The sequence below is a fragment of the Ambystoma mexicanum genome, chromosome 3q (assembly GCF_040938575.1).
Source record: "Ambystoma mexicanum isolate Mex_15411 chromosome 3q, UKY_AmexF1_1, whole genome shotgun sequence".
Classification (NCBI taxonomy): Eukaryota; Metazoa; Chordata; class Amphibia; order Caudata; family Ambystomatidae; genus Ambystoma; species Ambystoma mexicanum.
In genome coordinates, this window is record NC_090926.1 from 832,977,419 (window position 1) to 833,000,881 (window position 23,463).

The following is a 23,463-nucleotide window of genomic DNA, read 5'->3' on the forward strand; positions in this document are numbered from 1 at the left end:
TAGCGCCAAGCAAAATTTTGAGTGTTGAGAAGTGTTGTGTACAGGCATTTTGGAGTTTTAGCAGCAAAGTAAATGTCAATCACAGGCGAATTTTGGAGTTTCACTTACAAAGCGCTGCTTTTCCCTCTGTACTGTGTTTCTTGTCATGGAGCCCACTGGCACATTTTCTGCAGGTGTGTGCTCTGTTGCACCACACATGCACCATAGGTGCAGGGTGAAAAATGCAGTTTTGGAGGTTTTGGCGTGCCATTTTAATGTTTCTTGCACCATAGATAGCAGAGTGGGGCTGCATAGTATAGCAAAGTGGGTCAATACATCCCACAGACAAAATGGCACATTTGCTGGTGAGACATTTATCCTTGCACTGATCCGACCAACTCTTTCCAGCCTCCCCAACATTTATCCCCAACATGCTCAGGTCAACTGCCCTAAAAAGACATAAAGAAATCTAAATCAAAACAACAAACCAATAAGGATTCCTGTAAAATTCACACCGGACCAAGCAACAATATGCTGAACACATTGTGGGAGATAGAAGAGCCTAGCATTTTTTGGTTTTGTAAAATTGATCTATTTTCATGCCCAAAAGCAGGTGAACACCATTAGAGCCTATATCTACCATTTTATGATTAATAGGAAAAAACACAATACATTCTATAATACCGGCTAAAAACTAAAAATGCATATGATAACAGCCTTGTACTAATGACAGTGTGTGTTTCTATTTTTTTAGCTTCTTGACATGTGCATGGAGAACTGCTGTACCACTTTCCAGGCTCTTGTTGTGAAGAAGGACTTTTGCAAAGTGCTGGTGAAGCTGTTGAAGCCAAAATACAACCTGCCAATCGTTATGCAAAATAAGATTTTACATTTTATCATGGTAAGTTTTGAAAAACCCAAAAGTTTCTGCTTCAGCTTGGCTAGATAGCTAGATAGATAGATAGATAGATAGATAGATAGATAGATAGATAGATAGATAGATAGATAGATAGATAGATAGATAGATAGATAGATAGATAGATAGATGCGGGAGCAGAAAGATTTAGAACTACTCACTGTATTCTAATTCATGCTGGTAACTGAACCTAGTTTAAACGGGAATTACAGTATTGTTCCCAAGTCAATAAAGGTTCACATTAGATCAAATTACAAAGCAGTACATGTTACTTGGGGATATGACATATTGTACATTGCTTGCAGTGCTACAGACAGTTCTATTCTGGTATCCTTACGGTTATAGCAATTCCATAGGCCGTTGCATGTTAATGCTTTCATTGTTGATATGTGTATAATCCATTAGTGTTCTATCTTGCCTCTATAAGATATTCCAAAAAACAAACTTAAAGGTGGTTATGGAGTATATCTTTCTACAATGTGCCACTCTTGTCTCCCATCCTGGAAGTGGTGTGTGCTGCAAGAACCCTATGATGACAATTCACACAAAAAAAGTCCAGGAGTGCGTGTTCCATTTACAAAAGGGCATTTGCCGATTTATAAAACGCTTTATGAGTTTTCGATAGATACAACTTGTCAAAAACTGTATTTTCTGGCGAACTCTGCATTATGAAAGGCTCAAATTGCACAGATTTGGAGTGGGTGTGCTAGGAGGTGTGTCATTGAATGTGCGACAGTTGGACCAGCCTAGCAACAAAGCAACCAGGCCAGCTCTCCAATTTTCCCAGCCTTTTTGCTCTGTTTTCTTTCTCTGAAACAGTTTTATCCGGAATTTTCTTAATCAGAAATGTAACTATTACTAATGCAGTGATCTGGCTAGTGGGGTGTCAGATAACAATGCTTTCACTCATAGGCATGGCCAGGGTGTAGCTAGAGGTTGCAACTGCTACCACTGGAATCTGATTGGTCACCCTAGGTGCCACCACATTATCCTAAACTATGACGTGTGTGTGTGTACGTGTGTGTGCGCACATGCTCGTACTTCATGCCACCCCTGGATAATGTATACGCAGACAGGGGTACCCCTAGAGGCAGCCGTAGTAGGGTTCATAAAGCTAAATAATGGTTATAGGGTCCAAGCTGTAATTAGAGTGATTCATCAATAACTTCATTTCAATTTTCAATGGTTAAGTGGATCCATATGAGTATTACCTGGTAGTGTCATGAGACCAAACTGAACACAGTCACTTAATTTCTTAGACTGGGATGTTTTATTCAAACAAAATAGAAACAGCACATAATGAAAAAAAAGGGGTTTAAAACTAAAATGTATTACAATACATCAAAGCCCTTGGACAAACTGAATGGTCACTCTTTCAAGATCATAAACAGAACTTTTTTTTTAAAAAAGGGGAGATTATAATTGATGAAAGGGAGGGGAAAAACAAGAAGAGAATCCTGAATATATGTAAAAAGAAAAAAGTGAAATCAGCAAAAGGGTTTTTAGATAGAGATAGGGACGAAATCCTAATCTCTGTGAAGAAGGTAAACAAATACAATTTCAATCATCAATATTTGCTTTAAAGTAGTGGAGGTACTGCTAATATCATCTAGAACTGTTTGAAATGCCTTTGAACATAAGACATAGTAAGTAAATATCCATGTGCAGGTCTGTCTGCCTACGTGTATGCAAAACATCATAATTTCATTGATGTGCCCCCATGGGTTTGTGAGGCACTTGTACACGTTTCGGCATTTTACCACCTGCTTGGCAAATAGTAAAACCTTCCTCAGGGCGAGTTAGAACCAGACACTACGGGGAAGCAGACAAAGAAAACCAGTCAGTGCGCGCGAGTGTGCTCGGGTCAAGGGATACTAATATGGTTAGAAAGAACTGCCCAGAGATTTGCAATTCTCCAGAAATGTACCCATTAAATTTGTCGGGGATGTTAGGTGAGGAGTACCAAGGGTGACCTCTTTAGCACAGTGTGTGCAGTGCAGAGGTGCAGTAGCCTATTCCAAATTGCAAACTTATCTGTGGGGAGAGGGAATGTAATTGCTTTGGAAAGTCAGCGATATTACGGTGCTCGGAGGGTACTGCACATTTTGTAATGTAGTGGTTATCTCCTCCACCCACATAACGAAAGGTTTCTAACATTAAGAGGACTGCATGCCTGGTTAGTATGATGGTGATCTATTTTGCCGCAATCGTCAGTACCCCACTTGGGCCAACAACCCCAGTCAATAGAGTCTAGACACATCACTGCTTTTACTGAATCTGCAAAATCCAATCTCCTCATGCTTAACCTATACGTTGATGTTGTTGGATATAATGTGGTGTGAGAATTCTGAACATTAAAATTACCCCTTCATATAAGTGATGGATAGATTAACTCACAATGTTAGTGAACTCATTTTCAGGAGAAAGTTACACCCAGACAGGCACTTACTTTACACTACATGTAACTTTCATACAACAACTAGATTATTTGGAATGCTTAAACAAATATAAAGGAGATGAACAACATGTTTTAGTTACATTGAGAAAGCAAGCAATGAATAAGCCGATAGTTTTGGCTGTTGTATATTGAAAACATTTTCTGAGTTCATATACACAGACACACATAGGGAGAATAGGGTAAAGCTAACTGAGAGCGACAAGAGGGTGCAAGAGGAGAGGATACGTGAATAGGAATGTGTTGGATGACGAATTAATAAGTGTCAGGGTGGATATATGAATTAATGTGTATGAGTATAGATGAATGAGAAAGGATATGCTGCTGAAAGGATGAAAGATTTTGAAGTAGGATAATTGAATGCAAGCTTAAGGGCATATCATAGTGTGAGCAGGGCTGGGCAAAATTGTGAAACTCCATTCCGCCAGCCGCAGAAGTGAAATCTGAAAAATGACGATTTATTTCACTGCAATCTGCTGGCCCGCCCCCCACCCCTGCATATCGAAAAGAGCAGTGCAAAGTTTCTCATGCTGCTGAGTGAACCAAACACAAATTGAAAAGAATGGCATGAAGTTTCTCATGCCGCTGCATGAACCTACCACAAGAGAGGACAAAAATGTGCAAAGGTTCTTGTGCCGGTGCACACACCTAGCACAAATCGAAAAGTACGCCATGAAATTTCTTGTGCCGCTGCACGGACCTACCACAAATCGAGAAAGAACTGTGCAACGTTTCTTGTACTGATGCATGAACCTAGCACAGACACAAAAATGTGCATAGCTTCTTGTGCTGCAACGTGAAACTAGTATGAATCTAAAATAAAATAAGCCTGCACAAAGATCCCATGTCGCTGCGTGAAACTAGCACGGATCGTGCAAAACCATGCAACGTTTCCTGTGCCGCTGCACAAAACTACCCTGGATCAAATAAGATCTGCTCAAAGTGTCTCGTGACACTGCACAAAAGTAGTATAGAACGAAAAAAGACCTGCATGACGTTTCTAGCATGCGAACGTAGCATGGATTGAAAAAAAAGACCCAGATGAAGTTTCTTGTGACTCTGCACAAAACTATTACAAATCACAAAAGAGCAAAGTTTCTTGTGTCGCTGCACGAAACTAACATGGGATCAAAACACCACGCACTGCGGGAAACTGCACAAAACCAGGCATCATTTCAGTGGCAGCAGAACCGCAAGGCTGATTTTTTTTTTATTTTTTATTTGTGATACAGTTTATTCAACTTGGCACAATAGAAAAACATCATACATTTCCATAAAAATAAGACTTCCATACTAGACAGTATGGCTATCACACTAGAATTTAAAAATGTCCTCAGTTCTCCTCAAAAACAAGGTGGAATAAATATGACAGGCGTAACTATGCCCATTCATGAATTCAGACCAGAGTTAATTTCCCGATATGTCTACCACCATCCCAGCTGCCTGCCTAGCTTCACCCCTTATCTTATTAAGAGAACTGCACTCACAAAGCAGGTGTCTAACTGTTTCTAGTAGCCGAGACCCACATAGTCGACAGTCCCTGCTGGCCCTAATGGGTCGATGCCAAGCACCCGCAATCACCCCTGTTTTAGCAGTGTTACATTTTAGATGCAAATATTACCATATCAAATAGTTACCAACAAACTGTTTTACATAGGTGGGTATCTCTCCTCTATTGGAGATGTAAAACACAAATTCCTTTTTTGCTATGCAAATAGACCATGGCTTGTGCCAAATCATGTATTGCTAATGTACTCTTCATGGTCTTTTTGAATAGTGGAAGAGACATATTTAGTGTGTGTATTGGTATCAACCACTTCTTGGCCAAATGATGGATTTTACCCACCATGCTGGTTTTCATGGAAGTTGTACGAGAGAAATAGGCATCGGCCGTCAAAGGCAATAGGTTTTCTGCTGGTGCGTTATTAAATTTCCATAGAGTGGCCAGACAGCTCATTGTTACGCTAGAAATTATGGGGAAATGTTAAATTCCAGGTGAATCATCTTGGTCGTTGTACGTCTAGGTAAGCTTAGCCGACTTTTCAATAGGCATCTCCCCAATTTGGCCAGATCTTCCAGCATTGAAGTAGCCCAGACTTCGGCACCATAGAGAACCATTGTTGTGATCTTAGACTGGTACAGTTCAATTGGTATACCAATCAAATAACCCCACCCTTCTGCGCAAAGCAATGAAGTCCTGCTAATGTGGCATTAATTCTCAGGCTAATGTCTTCAAAATGAATGGCACTATTTAGTCTGCTGTCCAGATATATTGCTAGATATGTAATATATAGATAATGCTGATTTTGCAGATTGGACATAAGCTGATTCTACACTTTTTGCTTTGCCAGTGAAAACGTCTGTTACCTCTAATTTTGACAGTGCATGGACGGATAAATGCAAAGTATGATATGAATTAATGGATTATTTCATTAGCTTGCAGGAATGGACAACTGAGTGTGAGAATGGTGCAATTAATAGGAAAGTGAGGATAGGTGAAAGATTAAGGGCCTCATTACCGGTGACCGTTAACCCTTACCGCCTTACCACGAGTTCCCTTTGCGGGACCCGACTTTAACGGCTGGTTTTACCAGCCGTTAAAGTAGGGTGCCGCAAAGGGACCTTGGTGCTAATTACGGTACCGCAATTGGCGGTACCGTAATTAGTGCCTTCCCCATTCCCATTATGCCCTATGGGGACAAAAATGGGAATGGGGAAGGGCCTTGGTGAATGGGGAATTACCGCCCCACTCACCTTGGAGTAGGGCGGTAATTCCACCATCCACCAAGGCGGACACGGTAAAATACCGGCGGCAAAAATGGTTACCACCTACCGTGTAATGAGGCCCTAAGTGTGAGAACAACATTGAGACCCACATCAAAGCTGGGGCTTCATGACATAGGGCCTCATCACGAGTTGGGCGGCAGCCCGTAATTGCAGCAGTAACGCATTACCACTACATTTGAGGGTTGGCCCAATCACGTGTTTCGCCCTGCCAGGACGCATTCACCTCCAGCTGTGTGCTGGAGGTGAATTCGCTGGTGGAGAAGGCATTTTTGATGCTAATAGCGCTCCTCATTCCCATTGGGTCCAATGAACACAATGGGGAATGGGGTGATCCGGCGCTAAAATCGCAGGCCCGAGTAGTGGTAATGCTATTTGCGTTGGCGGTATCCCGGCGCAATTACTGCCGGGATACCGCCAAACTCGTTATGAGGCCCACAGTATTGGAGGGTATGAAGGCTAACGCAAAGGAAGCCTGGATTGTGACTTGATGCATGAAGGTCTTTCAGCAGCAGCGCTCTGTTCCTGATTCCACCGTTTGACAGGTGGATTTCATCTGATTATTCTAACAGCAGCCTTGGTTTTGTATCTACACTTTTGACACTGTTCTTTCTACCTACAGATTGAGTGGCACAGGCAGCATCTGGTGCCAGAGGTGGCTGGCAGCTCCTGAGCTGGCACCAACAATATAAATGATAAAACATATCTGTTGTGGCTGGTGAACATTTTCAGTGAAAGGGCATTCATAGTTATACTGAATTACTGCAAGGGGCCTCTTAAGGGTTCCATGTCATTTAATCGCGGGATGTTTTTTCGCAGGGTTTTTTACCGCAATTCTTTTCGATAAATCCATCACATTCTTTTTTTGGGAGGGGGTTCTCCCTCAACATACCCATTTTCAGAAAAATTCGATGTGTTATTTCGAAAAAGAATTTGAGGTACAAAACCCGCTACGAAAGGACGTCGTACCCTCTTAAGTAATGTGGGTGGGGTCTGAAATGTTATTATTAAATAGTGTTTTAAAGCTTGCATTGTACAGCACAATTTTTAAGAAAAATTGAGTAAAACTGAATACAATGTAAACTCAATTCAGTAAGATAGCATGAAAAAATCCAATAAGCACCAGGTCTCCAAGGGTACGCAGGAGCATTCTACAACATTTTTCTGATGCCTGTGCCCACAATACACAGAAGCATTGCCACTGAAAACACTATGGGCCTCATTAGGACCCAGGCGGTAAGGGGTTTACGGCGGCGTAAACAGCGCCGACCCTTACCGCCTGATTCCAAGGTCCCTTAGCGCCATGGCGGATTAACACCTGCTTTTAGCAGGTGTTAAAATCCATGGCGCTAAGGGACCTTGTTGTTAATTACGCCACCGTAATTTACGGTGGCGTAATTAACGCCTTCCCCACTCCCATTATGCCCTATGGGACAAAAATGGGAATGGGGAAGGGTAAATGGGTTAATGGGGACTTACCGCCCCACTCACCTCGGAATGGGGCGGTAAGTCCGCCAACCACCATGGCGTAAACGTAGTTTACGCCATGGTGGTAAAGGTACGATCCAGGCGGTAACTTACCGCCTGGGTCGTAATGAGGCCCTATGATACCTTGGCTCACAATAGATGGCAACATTCCCACTGTAAAACACTTTCATGATGCTTGTGCCTAAAGCATATTGCCTCATTGCCATTGTACCTCTTTGGTGATTCTGCAGCTACAACCACAATACATGCCAGAATGATGAAAGGTCGTGGGAATTATTTTAAAGTGTTCTTACTGCATAAAAAGAAAGCTCTTCAATACAGTAAACAAGCTGTCGTCTTGGGGACATTGGATGGGTGCAAGAATGTTGTCATCTGAGACACACACCATCTAACCACCTTTCAAATGTAATCCATACCAGAGTCAGAATTGACCATTTTATGCTGTGAAAATAAATGTAAAGTATTGATATGCACACTATCAATTATCACTATCTTACTGCAGGTGGAAATGGTTAGTAAATACCAAAAAAGGAAAATACAGCAAGGGTTATTTCTGAAGTACCACCTCAAAAATTCACCCAGGCTGTAATGATGTCCTAATGTAATGTGCATGCATTAAGACGTTTCTCTGAAGCCCAAGCAAATATTGAGTCTATTTATTTTAGAAAAATGGTACTTCAACTTTATTTATAAAGCTCAGCTCTAAAACTCTAAAAATCCCCCACATCAGGTGTGGCGAGTTCATTCATTCCAGCTTCTCTATTTGCATTATGTTACAATGAGGCATAAATAAAGTGCTGCAAGCACCAATAATCAAGCTAAAAGCCAGTTCATCCAACATGGAAAAATGTGTGAACTATGCACGTGCACAATCCTCCCTAAAAGTAAGCTGTTGGCATGTTTGCAACATCTTATCCCCACGTTACAATGTGTTATGTTAAGTGACAAGGCTTTTGTATTGCACACAATCACCAATGTAGGTTTTTCAGTGCCACTGGCTTGTCTGGGTATGGGTGTATTGTGTCCTCGCCTTAGCCTGCAGAAGAAAAGGAGTAGTGAGAAGATAAGTAGGTGACATGCCACAGACTTGAAGATGGGGTGATGCAGAAGGGGGAAATAATGTTTTGTGATAGCTTGGGTGCATGTGGATCTACAAATGTGGACCATAGATTGGAATTGTATAAAAGATGGTATGCTCCAAGTGTGTTTGGCATCAAGCTAATTATCTATGTGAAACAGGGAAGAGGCGCAATAGGTAGGCATTAACAATAGGTGTGTTTGACTGTGTGATGGGCTTGAGGTGTGCACAAGCAGCCTATCTAAACCTTTGTGGCTTTTCACCTGGGATTACCTTTCCCATTTGTCCACACAATATACTCCAGAATAGTAATTCAGGGCTGCTAACAGGGTAGTCAGATGTGGCCCAGTCCACAATACACTCTATGAAAGGTGAATGTAGTTGGACAAAAACAAGGCAAAACTGCTATGGATTTGTGGATGCATTAGGATTTATGTGGCAAGCCTGACACTCGGAAAGAGGGTGACTAGTGTGATCGTCTGGTTATACATTGTCTGAGAATGCAGTCGCTGAACAGCTCAGAGGTCCTGAGCTGTAGGCTGCATGTGTTACATGGCTGCACTACATACGGCTATGGCAAGCTTGTTACATGTATAACACTTTACGTCACAGCAAGGCCAGAGCAGCAAGGGACCCTTTTAGCCAATATGTAAGTGCCAGTGACTCGGACGAACAGCACTGAAGGATCTTCCAGCCCCAAACAGCTACAACCAGCCAGTTTTATAGAAGGGAAACGTTGGTGACCGTAAATACACTCCCAGGTCAGATGGCTTTACATTTTGAGATTCGCTGCTAAGGATACAATGCTAAGGATGCTGCGAGCAGTCATTGCGCCCTGGCAGCAAACCTTTCAGGATTCCTGAGGCATTGTGGATTCTGGTCCCCTCTTAGGCAGTTCCTGGGCTCCTCTGGGAATGATATGCATATGCACAACTCCTTTCCAACCACTTCACTGAACTGCGTAAGGCCAGTTATGTTAACAGATGGCAGTAGAGTGAACCTGGAAACAGCTCAGCTTACTGGGCAACCTGTATTTTGTACAACACATTCTCTGGAAACTCTTTTAATAGAAAACGGTGGGATTGGTTGTTTGTTGTTATTTCATGTTATTTTCTGTGCACATCACCCCAACAGTGGTCTTAAAGCACCAAGCCATTTCCATGTAGAGGTGAATTGTAACCTCAGCCAGGCACATTCCAACTGCATTAATATAATTATTTATAAATTCCCCTCCACACTAACCATTGTGAATGTCGATCTACTCAGAAGTGAAAGAAGAATTCATGCACTGGGGGTCTGCTTAACACTGACATGTAAGAAGAAAAAGGCAAAAAAAATATGTATGCTCAGGAAGGAATATTTTCCTTGAATCCGAAGATCAACATGACCCCCAACATGCAGGCACATCTAAAAAGTGGTTTGTAGAACGTATCCTTTTTGTCATTTGTTCGTGTCCTTAACTGTTTATGTAAGCAAACACTGTCTTAGAATGGTGTCATGTGTTTTATTGCAGCCCAGTCCTTGCACAAAGGATACTGGATGCTTCAAGCAAGAATGAAAAAAGATTGCCTGTGAAGTGATAGGAAGAACAATGCTAGTGCTTAGACATATAATGCTAAATTGTTAAAACCATGTGAGTACCTGATAATATGATGGTAATGCCAGTACAAAAGCCAAAACTATTGTGATTGCCAATGCTAGCTTCACCATATCTTGGGTCTGGTAGTCTGTTTTGCCTCATGGGTTGTCTTGCAACACAAACACTGCAAGCGTGATGAAGGGATCATGGCACAGTGTGATGTGCCCATGATTTGGCCATGGCCCACCCTCTCTACTTATGACGTGCAAACATTGGCCCGTCCACCAATCGCCCTATGATTCTATTATTCAGATTTTGCAAGTGTAGGTTACTGAAGGAAGTCCTATGGCAATGGTTAAATTCTGTTCTCTGATTTCCTTGACATTCTACATTGAATGGTGCCAGGCGATGGGCTGCAGAAGTAGGCATTTTTACTTTTCTGAGTCATCTAAGAGCCCTAATAGACTTTATATTGCTTTTCTTAAAATGCTCAACTGTTTTGACATTTCTGAGTGTTCTAGGAATTCTACCATTGTAGGGGAATTTCCATTGTTGTTTCTGCTTTGTGTGTGTTTTAGATATATGTACATATAGGTGGTGGTTTGGAAAATTAAGTTTACTAGCTGTAAAACTTTTTCAACCTATAATCTGTAAATGTTGGGAATGCCAACATTGGTGTTTAATCTATTTAATCACTCAGGTACAGTGTTCATGTTTTCATTTCATTATTGCTTTTGACATTAGGACTTCGACTATATACGTTATTTTGATAACATTACAGAAGACTTGGAGCAGTGCCTGTAATATAACATGGTCTTTCTACATTTGAGACACTTGTCCATTTGACTTTGCCACTCACTAGGAAGTGTGGCTTACTGACATGAACAGAACATAGACTGATATCATATATATAATAGGTTACCTCTTTCTTCATAATGAACATTTATTGACTAGGTACACAGCAAGTATCTCTCTTGTGGTTCCTTAATATAGTTTAATAACAAGGATTACTTGTTCCTCATACTCCATTGTATACATTCATTATATATAGCATTAACAATATACCATTATTATATATGGACAATACATTTTATTTGTTTCCTTTCTTATGGTAATGGAGTTTGTGTTGCAAAAATATTTTGTTGCTTCTGAGTATTCCTTTCAGCCACAGCAATAGCTGTCATGCCCTTTAGGCAATATATGCTGATGTCCATATTGCGTCTTTTGATTTGGAATAGTTTCCTTGCTAGGTGGTATAGCTCACTAACACGATGTGGCAAAATTGTCTATGGGCCTCATTCTAAGTTTGCTGGTTAGCAAACAAGGTCCGGACCAGCAAACTGTGTGTTTGCCTGTCATGGCCGCTGTGGCCGACAGGTGTGACCCTGCCGGGCGTAGCAGCCATGGTAGGCAAACACTTCACATAAGCGCTGACAGCGTTAGCAACGGTGCCGACGCTTCCATGTCCCCACTCCCATAGAGTCTTAGAGGACATTTTACCGGCACCTGACTTCTTGGGCCGCTAGAGTTGTAATCTCCTGGTGGCACCGGGAAGGCAGGCATCGGTAAAATATTACGAGCCAAGCAGCAACCGGATTACCGCAGGACTCGCAATGAAGCCACGTGTTTCTCTCTCAGTCACTGTGTGTGTGGTGAGACTTTATGTTTAATGGCATTTTTTGTAGGCCTACTTCCATTGTGGTGCAGATTGAGATAAATGGATTAGCTAGTGTGGCTGTGTTTGCAGTTAGTCTTCCAGTGTGTATGGTATAAGCCTTGAAGTGCTCTTGCACATATTGGCATGCATACAAGATGTCCCCAGTCTCTACCTATGGCAATTGCTTCCTTGTAAATGGATCATGAATATGGAGCAAATGGCTGCTTTGGCAATTTTTACATTTTATAGCACCCAAGAGATTCCCCATTGGTACAGACTTGCCACTACTGCTGATGGTGGTTGCATCATTTATCTGAGGTTGTGGCAGTGGGGGTGGAGATGTCTTTTGATGTAAGGGTGACAGTGAGTTTGAGGAGTCATTTCAGTATATGATTGTGCATGTAGTAGTTGGTGTAGTGGTAATCATCGTGGTGATGATTGATGATGATTGGATGCTATTGGATGCTATGTGTACTTGCTGTGTATGATGTGCAGTTCCTTTGGTTCTGGTCACTTGCAGTCATAGTTGACCTTGAAGACATTAGGGTGAGGGGTGCATTTTAGTTGTTAGTTGTATATTATAGTTTTTGTTTGTGTATTTGCATTTAAATGATGAGATATCTTTACAGGATTGCCATATACCAACCATGAGGCCTCCACCTCAGCAGTCTGGCTCGTAGCATTTCCAAATATACGCAATCTGAGAAGCACCAAAATGTTGATCTGTAATGAGATATGTATATGTTGTTACTGCCACAGTTTTCTTTTTTACGTTTTGCATGATTTGATCTTACGTATGTACATGCACGGTTACCTACTCAAATATGTAAGGCATCCTGCTAAAATAGTTAAGCTCTCCTATTAACAACACAGTAACATTGCTTATTTTGCTGGTTTTGCATTTTTTGGCACATGCAAGGTTTGGTAAGTAATGAAATCGTTTACTTACTGAAATAATCACTGTGATGCGTCTTGAACTTGAGGCTACGATGTTGTTTTTTCCTTGCTTTCCTGTGATGGTGCATTGCTGTGGTTGTATTTTGACAGCAGTTCTGTAAACAATGTACAAGGTATCATATGTATTTATATATGAGATTTAAAAAGCATGAAACTAGCTGGGAAGCAATGGAGCACTGTGTATAGGGGACCTAGCCAGCTGGTTGCAAGTAGAGTGTGAGGGCGGCAGAAGAGCCGGGATGGGTAGGGGAGCAGGGTATGGGGAAGATCGAGAAGGGGAAGAGAAGGTGTGAGTGGAGTAGTCAGTTATTGGCAGGATGTTCTCTGAAGAAAAGGTTTTCATGCCTAAAATGAAGGAAGAGAAGACCAGTCTTTTCTGAATAGATAACCTGGTACAAAGAATGTGTGTTGCAGGAAAATGCCTGTTCTTTTCCTCTTCTTGTCAGTTCCTTGTTTAAAGTTTGGCAATGTTGTGTGGTTTGTGGTCCTGTCCTGGCTTCTGGAGATGGTGAGTTTCTCAGCCAGGTAGAGCAATGTGTTGGTTTTTACTGCCTTATAGGTAATTCAGACTGCCTTCAACACAATGCATGCATTACAGAGTAGCCAGTGCAGCTTCGTGAGGATGCGGGGATGTGGTCATATTTTCCTGAGAAGCATGCTGGACGGCTTTCACAGGGGACAAGGTGCCATCTAGGACTCCTGCGAGTAGGGCATTGCCATCAACAAGTTATTATCAGCTGATAATGTTTTAGCTGTTTCCCTGATGGTGCCAATGGTTTGGGTCTCTCTTTTTCTGGTGTTTTTCAGGTGTTCCCTGCTTCTCTTTCTGAAATTGTAGAGTTGGCATATTGAGATACTATTCTGAAGTTGTTTGTGTTCTAATTTCTTGATCCTGCTTGTTGTTACATAGTCTCTTTCTATAGGCAGTGCCTTTCAGGGGACCAGATCATACATGTAAATTGATGTTGTAGTTGACAATGTTGTTTTGGTTGATATATGATCTAATCACAATACTTGTTTATTTTACTAATGATATATAGTTGTTATACTACTCACTTTATTTCCAATTGTTACTTATCTAGTTCTTATTCAGTTCACTTTACTACCACTGTTTGTATTGTTACAGTTATATCGTACCATTCGAATTATGTTCAGTAACGTTATATTGAATATACAGTTAAACTCACTGAAATGAGTGGCAACATCAATACCCGTTTAGTGTTCTCTTTATACATAAATGGCTACACAAACATGACTTGATTATGGAGCCGATGTCCCCCCAGTTTAGTGATTTGAACGCTCCAGTTCCTGCTTGCAGAGATGATATTGTGTTAATTTCAAAAACACCCATTTCTCTTCAGTGCCTTAATAATGCACATTGTGAATTTATGGTTAATCAGTACATCATGGTAAATGTGTCAACATTTGCTGTTATTACATTTAAAACTGGTAATAGACACTTTACGTTCCTGACTTTTCTAGTGGGGCAAAAACCATTCACTGCTAAAACATCTTTGAATAATTTGGTATTTCCTTTTCATCTAGATTTAATGGTGTAAGTCATATTGAAAGAAAACAGCAAGAATTAGCCAGTCATTGGAGAGAATTATTCAGTTATGGAGAGTATGTAAAGCCTGTCCTATTGATATGATGCCTAGGATATAAAGAGCCAAGTAAACGCTATATCTTGATACGGCTTTGGCTTGTGGGCAACATTGAATGTTTCAATGCTACAAGTGCTGAAAATGATTCTTGGTATACAGGGAATAGTAAAGGTGGACTTCCTTTTTTAGAGGACAAGATCCACATTGAACCGATTAAACTGTGCATATGTGTATGGACTATCACAAAGGCAACCATGATCCACCTTATCCTAATGCATATGTTGGGTTCTGAAGGTAATAGATTAAGTATTGCCTGGCTGCTCTATGCAAAACAAGAGTTTTGCAAAACTAATCTTGGTTATTGAATCAAGCAACGTAAATAGATTATTTGGTGTTTTTATTAACATCATATTATTTGAGCATTTGGCTATGGATAGAGAATTCAGAAAATCTATGAAACCCTCAAACCGTCCACATACAATATTGGTAATTTGTGGCTTGCCAAGCTACCTGATATCATAAACATGATCAAGTCCTGATCATAAGAGCAATGATCAACCTGATGTTTTTGAGATGGGTTACTACTAAATGGTCAAATTCTGTTGGTAATGATTGTAATTGTATGGTTTATTTTGACTGTAGAGGAGATGTGATGCACTTTATATGTGTTTGCCCAGTCTATTCAAGGATACAAGGAACACAATTATTCCTTTAGTCCGGAATATGCTTTCTGTCAATGCAGACCTGTATTATGATATATATTACCTGTTGATACTCCATTGGTATCTTGGACACTTTTGACATATCCTTGGTCTGCATTCAGATGGAGAGATAAACTACTGAAGAATATGCACAAGGCAATCAATTGAGTGGCTTTACCTTATTTTGTGCTCCTATATATTATGTATTAGCCAACAACTGTTAACCATGGATTTATCACATTTTAGACTTGTGTGTTTATTCATAATTTAAGTAGATAATTTTGTATGGACTGAATGTAACGTTTGATGTTTTCCTTGCACTTTGATGGACAAGGTTATCCAATAATGTTGATAATTATTATGACAATGATGATATATTTTGTGAGGCTTCTTGTCCTTTATTGTCATGTGTCGTTTTCATTTGTCTATATGTGCGGATCCCTTGTTTCTACAGAGTCCTACTGTTAGCCATGTTTGATGTCCTGCTTACCCTTTTCTGTGGTGCCACTGCATGAAAGACAATGGTGTACTTTTGCTTTTGCAGTCACAGTTTTTGTAAATGAGCACCTTACTGGGTGCTTTTTTAGCAGTACGGGTAGATGGGTAGTAGGTTGGGCCCCTTGGTTAGTGCAATTAGAACAGTCAATCTGGTATTTTTGCTCTGGTTTACTAGAGGTTTTGTTTTGGAGAAACTTAAAACAATGCATTACTTTCTTTTTTTTGTTGCATTTTTAGAGTGCTGTCTAGCTCAACGGCACCAACATGCTTTACAATATTACACATTTTCAAATCATGGTTCAAAAAAATCAAAAATGTGCAGCATAAAATAAAGCCAATGTCATTAAATCATGAAATCATTAAAGCCACAGTACCCAAGTGGGTTTTAAGAGCATTTCCAAATCCTGGGGAAGTAAAAGAAAAGATTGATTTGCAAATTTCAAGTGCTAATATTTCAGGACCTCCCGCCTTTTTACATCACACCTTCTAGTTACACAGAAATAGACAAAAAAAGGTGCCTGTGCAGCTCATGCAAAACTGGGGTAATATGATAAATTTTCTGGGTACCCATCATAAATCTTTCAGCGGAATGAAGAAAATGTATCAAAGTGGTCAGATTGGTAGCATGGCGATCCGGAAGTAATGCATTCTTCCCATGCAGTCTTGAAATTGCCAAGGGCTACAAGTCTGAGAGACATAGTAAGGGTTTTATATGTCTCAAAAAAAGACAAGGCACATAGACACAATGGAACTATTTGGCTACCATTATTGCAGAAGTTTAAAAAAGAGTACAACCTAAACCCTAGAGAGAGACAAACAGCACCAATGCGGGAGACATTCCCAGTGAAGAAAAAACACCAAGCCAGTTCAGAGCCAGACAGGAAGAAGCATAAGAAGATGATATGAAAATAAATTAGGTCTTCAAAGGACAATGCTTTAAAGAAAATCATTTTGTAAATGATGAATATCATGTTCGGAATTAGGATGGCAACTGAGTGTCGTCAGCACATTGGTAAACAGAGATGCCCGAACATTCAATCAGATCCCCAAAGGATCCAAATAGACATTAAATAGAAAAGGTGACACAATCAACCACTGGGCCAGATCACATACAGCAGAAACAGGAGGGAGCTCAATGTTCTTACCTCTGCAAATTGAGAACTTGCATACAGGAAGGATGACCAACAGACAAGTAGACCTCTCCCCATCCCCATATGCATGCTGAGATGTTCAGAAGGTCCTCATGGTCGACTGTGTCGAAGTCCATGGATAGATCCAGCAGCACAAGCACACAGACACCTCCTCCACCCAGCACACAAATAGCATCATCCACAATCTCAAAAGTCGATGTTTCTGTGCCATGTCCTGGAGGGAGTCTGGCTTGCTAAATTCTCAGCAAGGAATTAATTGAAAGATATTTTCAAAGACAATCATCAATATGTAATTGAAGGCACTTTCACCAAAATGGCAGGGTAGTAAATGGCCTCAAATTTGCCAAATCCAAACAGGCCTTCTTTGGAAGGGGAAGTGTACCTGGCCATGGAAATATTACCTGTTGTAAAGAAGAATTAAACAAGAGACACAGTGGTTTATTAAATACATTAATCTTTGTTAATAAATATGTGTTATAACTTACTTGTTATATAGCAAGTGGTAGTTAGGTGTGGGAGTTAGCTATGTTGTGATGTATTTGGTACTATATGTGTGCATGTGTTTTTTATGCATAAGTGTTTTACGCTTGTTTGAACAACAAATGTATGTTTTCCTAGTGGCACTGGTGAGAATGAGGTTCTAGCACAGTAACATCATGACCACTTTCAGTGTGTGGCTGATGACTGATCAATAACCTGAAAGTGGCATCACTTTGAGTGTGGGTAGGCCATATAAGTTATGTGATTATGCACACACACACACACACACACACACACACTTTGGGTGTCACAGTATGCATTTTGCCTCTGACTTTACTGCACATGCATCCAATGCTGTGTCACACTTTGGGTGGCACAATATGCGTGTTGCCTATGACTTTACTGCACATGCACCCAATGCTGTGTGTGCCGGTAACAGATGTATTTGTGTTTTTAGTGGTGTAGAGTTTAGTTAATTTTGACTTTTAGACCTACTCACCATGTATGGAAATATCAGGTGTTTGGCTGATCTCATTTTTAAGGCTTAGATGTGTGCCTAAAATCTCAATGGCCAATTTCAGTGGCCACTTTGTGTCTAGCCTTGGCTGTACTTTGGGTGGCTTGGGAGGTCAAGGCATTCTCTAAGACCATGCCTGGTGAAAGAATCAACAGGGCACAGCTTCAGGCTTTCTCAAACTATAACTCAGAGGCTCTGCAACAACATACCCCATCACATTACTTAGCCAATCTTATCTTTGCAGTTCAGAAGTGTAGACACTATTCATGCTCCTCCAACAGCCCTAATGTGATCACTAAAAGATCTGAATCATCGCTCTAAACATTTCAGCTCATCCTTTCTTATCTGGGGAGCTATTGTATTCTTGTGACAGAACTCTGAACATCCAGCATGAGGGATGAGAGGCTCTATAACTATGAGCTAAATCCAGAGGTATATGCTGTTTTGCCAAGTTTTCTGCCACTACATTACAAAAAAAAAGATTTTGGAGCACATGCTGCCAGTTTCAACACTACTCTAACAATTATGATAATAGGTGTTCTTGCTATCCATTGTTGTGTTAGTCCATTTATAGACCTCAGGCTATGGCAGAACTGAGTTGTACTTGCTGAGCTTCATTCAGTCTCTTTTAGGAAAAATACTGATGTCTGCTGCAAGCGCTTTACTCTCCAAGCTATTTTATAGGCTTAATCACAAGAAGCCATGCTTTCTGCCTTCTGTAAAGAGAATAGTAACCCAAAACACAAACGATAAAAAGCATCCAAAGGACCAAATAATCACTACACCTCTTTGCAAGAGAAAACAAGGTCTTAAACGATCCAGTAGAACTCAACTGAAATGGAGCTCATCACTCAACAAATAGTTACAGGTTATATAGAGGAAAACCGTGAATCTGCATACAAATGTTACAATGTTGTCCCACTGCCCTCATTGGCTGCCACCTATAGAACATGCTGATACTGCCCTATAGTCCCTGGACCATAATAATAATAATAATTAGACTAGGGAACGAGATTGCCCATTGAACATATTGACACACTAATACATCGTGACCATCATGTGATGTGCACACCTCTGAGCCAGGTACATTCAAAGTAAACTGGTGAGGCCGCTCTGCTTTGATAAGACAATAGGCCTTCTCATTATACCAAATCCCGTGGTGCACACAAACGGCAACCCCAACCTCGTACTAAATGTACTTGCATCACCTCTGCTCCTCCTATCACAAATCACAGAACACTACTCCCCCTTATCTCCTTGAAACCCCAGGTACCAGTACTGACGTGACCATGGTACCACTCTCGAGTCTGAATTTCAGGGACTTATTTGCTTTGGTTATATGTGTGCTTGTAATTCATATGGGATGAGTGGCCCTGGAGTGAGGGTTGTAGTGCTCTAATTATTTGCTGGTCTATTGGCATCACAAAACCTCATGCCCTGTTCTCATTAATTTGCCCTTCATCCCCACCTATCCTCCCTATGACTAGCATTCAGTTCCAACCATGTTTGGGTCTTGCAGCTGAATACAATTAACGTTTATCTGTGCACCGAGGGTGCCTCTGACCTCGGCGTCACTCCTAGGGAACAGAAAAGTGATTTGTCTTGGGACTAAGCTAAACAGAGTGACAGATCCACATCAAGGCCTGCATTCTATTCTGTTAATTGTGTACTAGATCTTAAAATCCAATATGGCAACCCTCCTGCCATGTTACACACTGACATTGCTCCTTCCACGGTACCTTTCTGACTACATCTTCCACCTAGTTCAGCTCTTTTTTCACACCCCATTAAAAAACACAGCATTGTCTACAACTACTAAACACAGGGTCTATACACTGTCCTATCTATAACCTCTGCAACCACAATATTAATACTTTGATGCTCTTATGTGTTGCTATATGTGGGTATCTAATATATGTCAAAATTAACTACAAGTTATACGTGCACCTTCTGCCATGCCAAAATCACCCTGCTACCACTATGGTATGCACTAATTGGTTTTTCTCAGCCTGAACCTTTTTGCCTGAATGGGATGCTGTAATTGTATCCCAACATTCCTCCCTTTAGTTAATATCCCATATATAATGTAAACTGCCCCCTCCTCGGGCATATTCATCCAGGATACCCCTCATAAAGCAACATCCACCATCTCCTGCTAAATCGACCCAGTTCTCTACATAGTTCTCCGGTTCGGATGGAGATGTGGTCAAGGTTTAGTTTACTTTAGTTTAGTTCATTTATTTGTAGAGCGCACCAAGCCCTGGGGCATCTGGGCACTTATCTTACAGGTTACATAATTATAAATGCTCATCTTACAATTTAGAAAGTTACATTTATACAGTTAAGTTGAAACAGAAACGTAGAAATGGAACAATAGAAATGCCAAGGTGGGGCTTGACAATCATAATTACAGATTTACAGTAGTTTAGTTGTATGCAGATCTATACATATAATAGTTACAATATCAGTGCAAAGCAGATCCGGGTGGGCAGTGTCATAAGGAGTTACTACGTTCTTGCTTGTGTAACCATAACTTGAAATGTTTTCTGAACAGATGGTAAGAGGGTTCAGATCTTAGTGTTATGGGGAGAGTGTTCCAGCTTTTGGCTGCTAGGACAGGGAAGCTAATCCCTCCTGCTCTTTGTAGATTGAACCTAGGTATCTTGATGCAGTGTGTCTGAGCGATTCTGGTCGGGTTGGGCTGGTATGTTACGTAAGAGACTGTTAGACAGGTATTTAGGTGCCAGATTGGCGAGACAATTGTGTGTGAGGGACAGGGTTTTGCGTGCAATTCTTTACTTGACAGATAGCCAGTTCAGGTTGCATCTGGTTTCAGAGATGTATTGTGATCTCCAGATGTTCATAGGTGATCTGATGTTTTTTTTTGTATGACTTGCATCTTATTTAGGTTCCGTTGAGTGGTGCCTAGATATAGTGCATTACAATAGTCAAGTTTTAAAAGCACTAATGCTCTGGCTATTGTGATGCAGTTTGCCATGGTTATGAATGGTCTGCAGGCAGTGATTAATTTGCAGGTTTAGGCAGAGGCAGAGGCAATTGCGTTAGTTTGTCTTGTTAAAGAGAGAGCAGAGTCACTGTATCTGCCCAAGGTTTTTACATCCTTAGAGATTTTGATTATGTTTCCATCATTGTTGAAGTAGGTAAATTGGTCATCTAGTTTGTTCAGGTTTGCTGGGGATCCAAGGAGGAACAACTCTGTCTTATCATCCTTAAGATAGAGTCCATGCTTGGCCATCCAGGCTTGTATAATGAGGTAAATGTCATTGAGTGTTTTACTATCTGTAGCATAGTCACCAGTTATAGGGATGAGTATTTGGGTGTCACCAGCAATTGGTATAGGCGACACCCAAATAGTTAAGGTCATCAAACAATGGCTTAGTGAACACATTATAATGCATGCAGGGACCTTGGGGGACAACGCAAGTGATAGGTGTTGGTTCTGCAGAGGATGATGGTGCAAAGACCCTCATAGATCTATTGTTTAGGAAAAACTGTATCCAAGCATTGGTATCATCCGAGAAATGCACATAAGATGTTAGTTGTTTGCAGAGGACTTTATGGTTCACAAGGTTGAACACTGCGGACAGGTCTAGTAAGAGAAGCAGGGCCAATTTGCCTTTGTCTTTAAGGGCTTGAATTTGGGTCTTAAGGTCAATCAGCACTGTTCCAGTCCCATGTCTGAGTCTAAACCCTGATTGTCTAAGACCAATAAGATTGTTGGGGTCAAGATGATGTTGAATCTGAAGATAAACTGCTCGATCCATATTTTCAACAGGAAAGGTACTGTGGTAGTGGGCCTATAATTAGGGGGATTTTTTGGGTCTAGAGTCGGCTTTTTTAGAAGCGGGAGTACCCAGGCATCTTTTAGGTTATTGGGTAAAATGCTGGATTTGAATGAAGCATTGATAAGGGATGTGATGAAGGGAGTGAGTTCCTTTGCATCATCTTTAATGATGGGAGCAGGGCAGATATCTCCCTGGCAATTGGATGGTTTTACTTTTGTGATAATGTCCTCAAACTCTTTGATAGAAAGGGGGGAGAAGTTGAATTGGTTGTGGGTATTCCGGGCCTATAGTAGTGGCATTAAGAGTGGAGGATGTATTGGAGATATTGAGTTTTTTAGATTCTATTTTACTTTGAAGCATTACGATTTTATCTTGTAAAGCTTTCTGTATATAAGTACACTAGGTGATATCTTTGGTGCATGTATCTGGTGGTGGGGCAGAAGATTCTAGTTCTTTAAGGATGTTGAAAAGTTCCTTGGTGCTAAATTTGGCTTTGGTGATGCAGTCGTTATAATTGTCTTTTTTCGGCTTGGACAATGGCTTCTTTATAATTGAGGGATGCTAATAAAAAATGATCCTTGTTAGCTGTTGGAGGGAGACTTTTCCAGAGAGCTTCTGAGTTTCTTTTCAGTTTCTGTAGGGATCTGAGGTACGGGGTGTACCATGACTTGAAGTGCTCCCATGGTTTAGATTTGCGTAATTTTCGTGGTGCAGTTCTGTTAATGGCATTGAGTAAAGTGCGATTATAGATGTGAACTAAGGCAGTAGGATCCGAGAGTGTTGTAGAGAAATTGATGATTGGCTAAAGTAGTGCAATAGTTTCTCCACTGTTATATTGTGTTTGTTTCTGGTACTCATTGGTGGAGCAGGGATCTGTTGGTTAGGCTGAATACCTTACTTTATGGTGAAAGAGATGAGGTGATGGTGTGACCATGCGAAAGGTGTGTTAGACAGGATATTTATGCCCCAGTGGTGGCCGGCTAACCAGTCTGGGGTTCTGCCTTTGTTATGTGTTAGTTCAGTGATGCAGTGTAGGAAACCTCGTTCAGTGATTGTGTTAGCGATAGCGCAAGCCTTTGAGTCTTTGGGGTTCTGAAAGCCTATGTTGAGATCACCCATAAGGATGACTTGCGATTTTGTTTTATTGTTAGTCGATAGGAGGAGAGAGATATTGTCTTCAAATGTGTATGTGGGTCGGGGGATCTATAAATGAGGCGGATGGTGATCATACTGGATGGTGAAGTAGGTAGCTTAATGGATAATAGTTCTGCGGAAGGCATGATTTGGTTGGCGATAATCCTTACGCCTAGTGAAGTTTTAGAAATAAAGGTGATACCCCGCCTTTAGAAAGGTTGGAATCTCGGTCATGGTGGATGATGGAGTATTTGTTAGGGAAAGCATGGGCGAGAGAGAGTCCTGAAGTGGCACGGAGCCAAGTTGCTGTAATTGCTATAAACCCGAGGTTGTGTGATGTTATGTAATCAGCAATGTCTAGCGCATGGGCTGGCAATGATCTGACATTGATAAGGGCACCTTTGATTGAGGATGGGGAATTGTCCAGTTTGCATTTGGATTGTGAGGTGCTATGTTTAGGTGCAGGAGCATTAGATAGTGACTTCTTGGAGGTGTTGGCTGCATTGGTGGAGTGTGAGGATGGGAGAGGTGTGCAAGAGGGGGAAACTGGAGCTTAGTCGACAATTCCTGTAATTTATTGGCCATGGAATGTTAGTTGTGGGTGTTAATGTGGCTTGGCTAAATCTTGGAGTAGGTGTGATGCGAGTAGGATTGTCTGTGGGTAGTGGTACAGATAGCG

At 41.0% G+C, this 23,463-nt stretch overlaps 1 protein-coding gene across 2 annotated transcripts in view; it reads left to right on the plus strand.

Annotated features, from left to right (window-relative positions):
• TOM1L1 (target of myb1 like 1 membrane trafficking protein) overlaps positions 1–23,463 on the plus strand; it is a 1,067,055-nt gene that overhangs the window by 223,438 nt on the left and 820,154 nt on the right. For both annotated transcript variants that reach the window (XM_069654924.1, XM_069654925.1), the window contains exon 4: positions 734–880. In XM_069654924.1, coding sequence (XP_069511025.1) covers positions 734–880 — 147 coding nt within the window. The remainder of the gene's footprint in view (positions 1–733; positions 881–23,463) is intronic.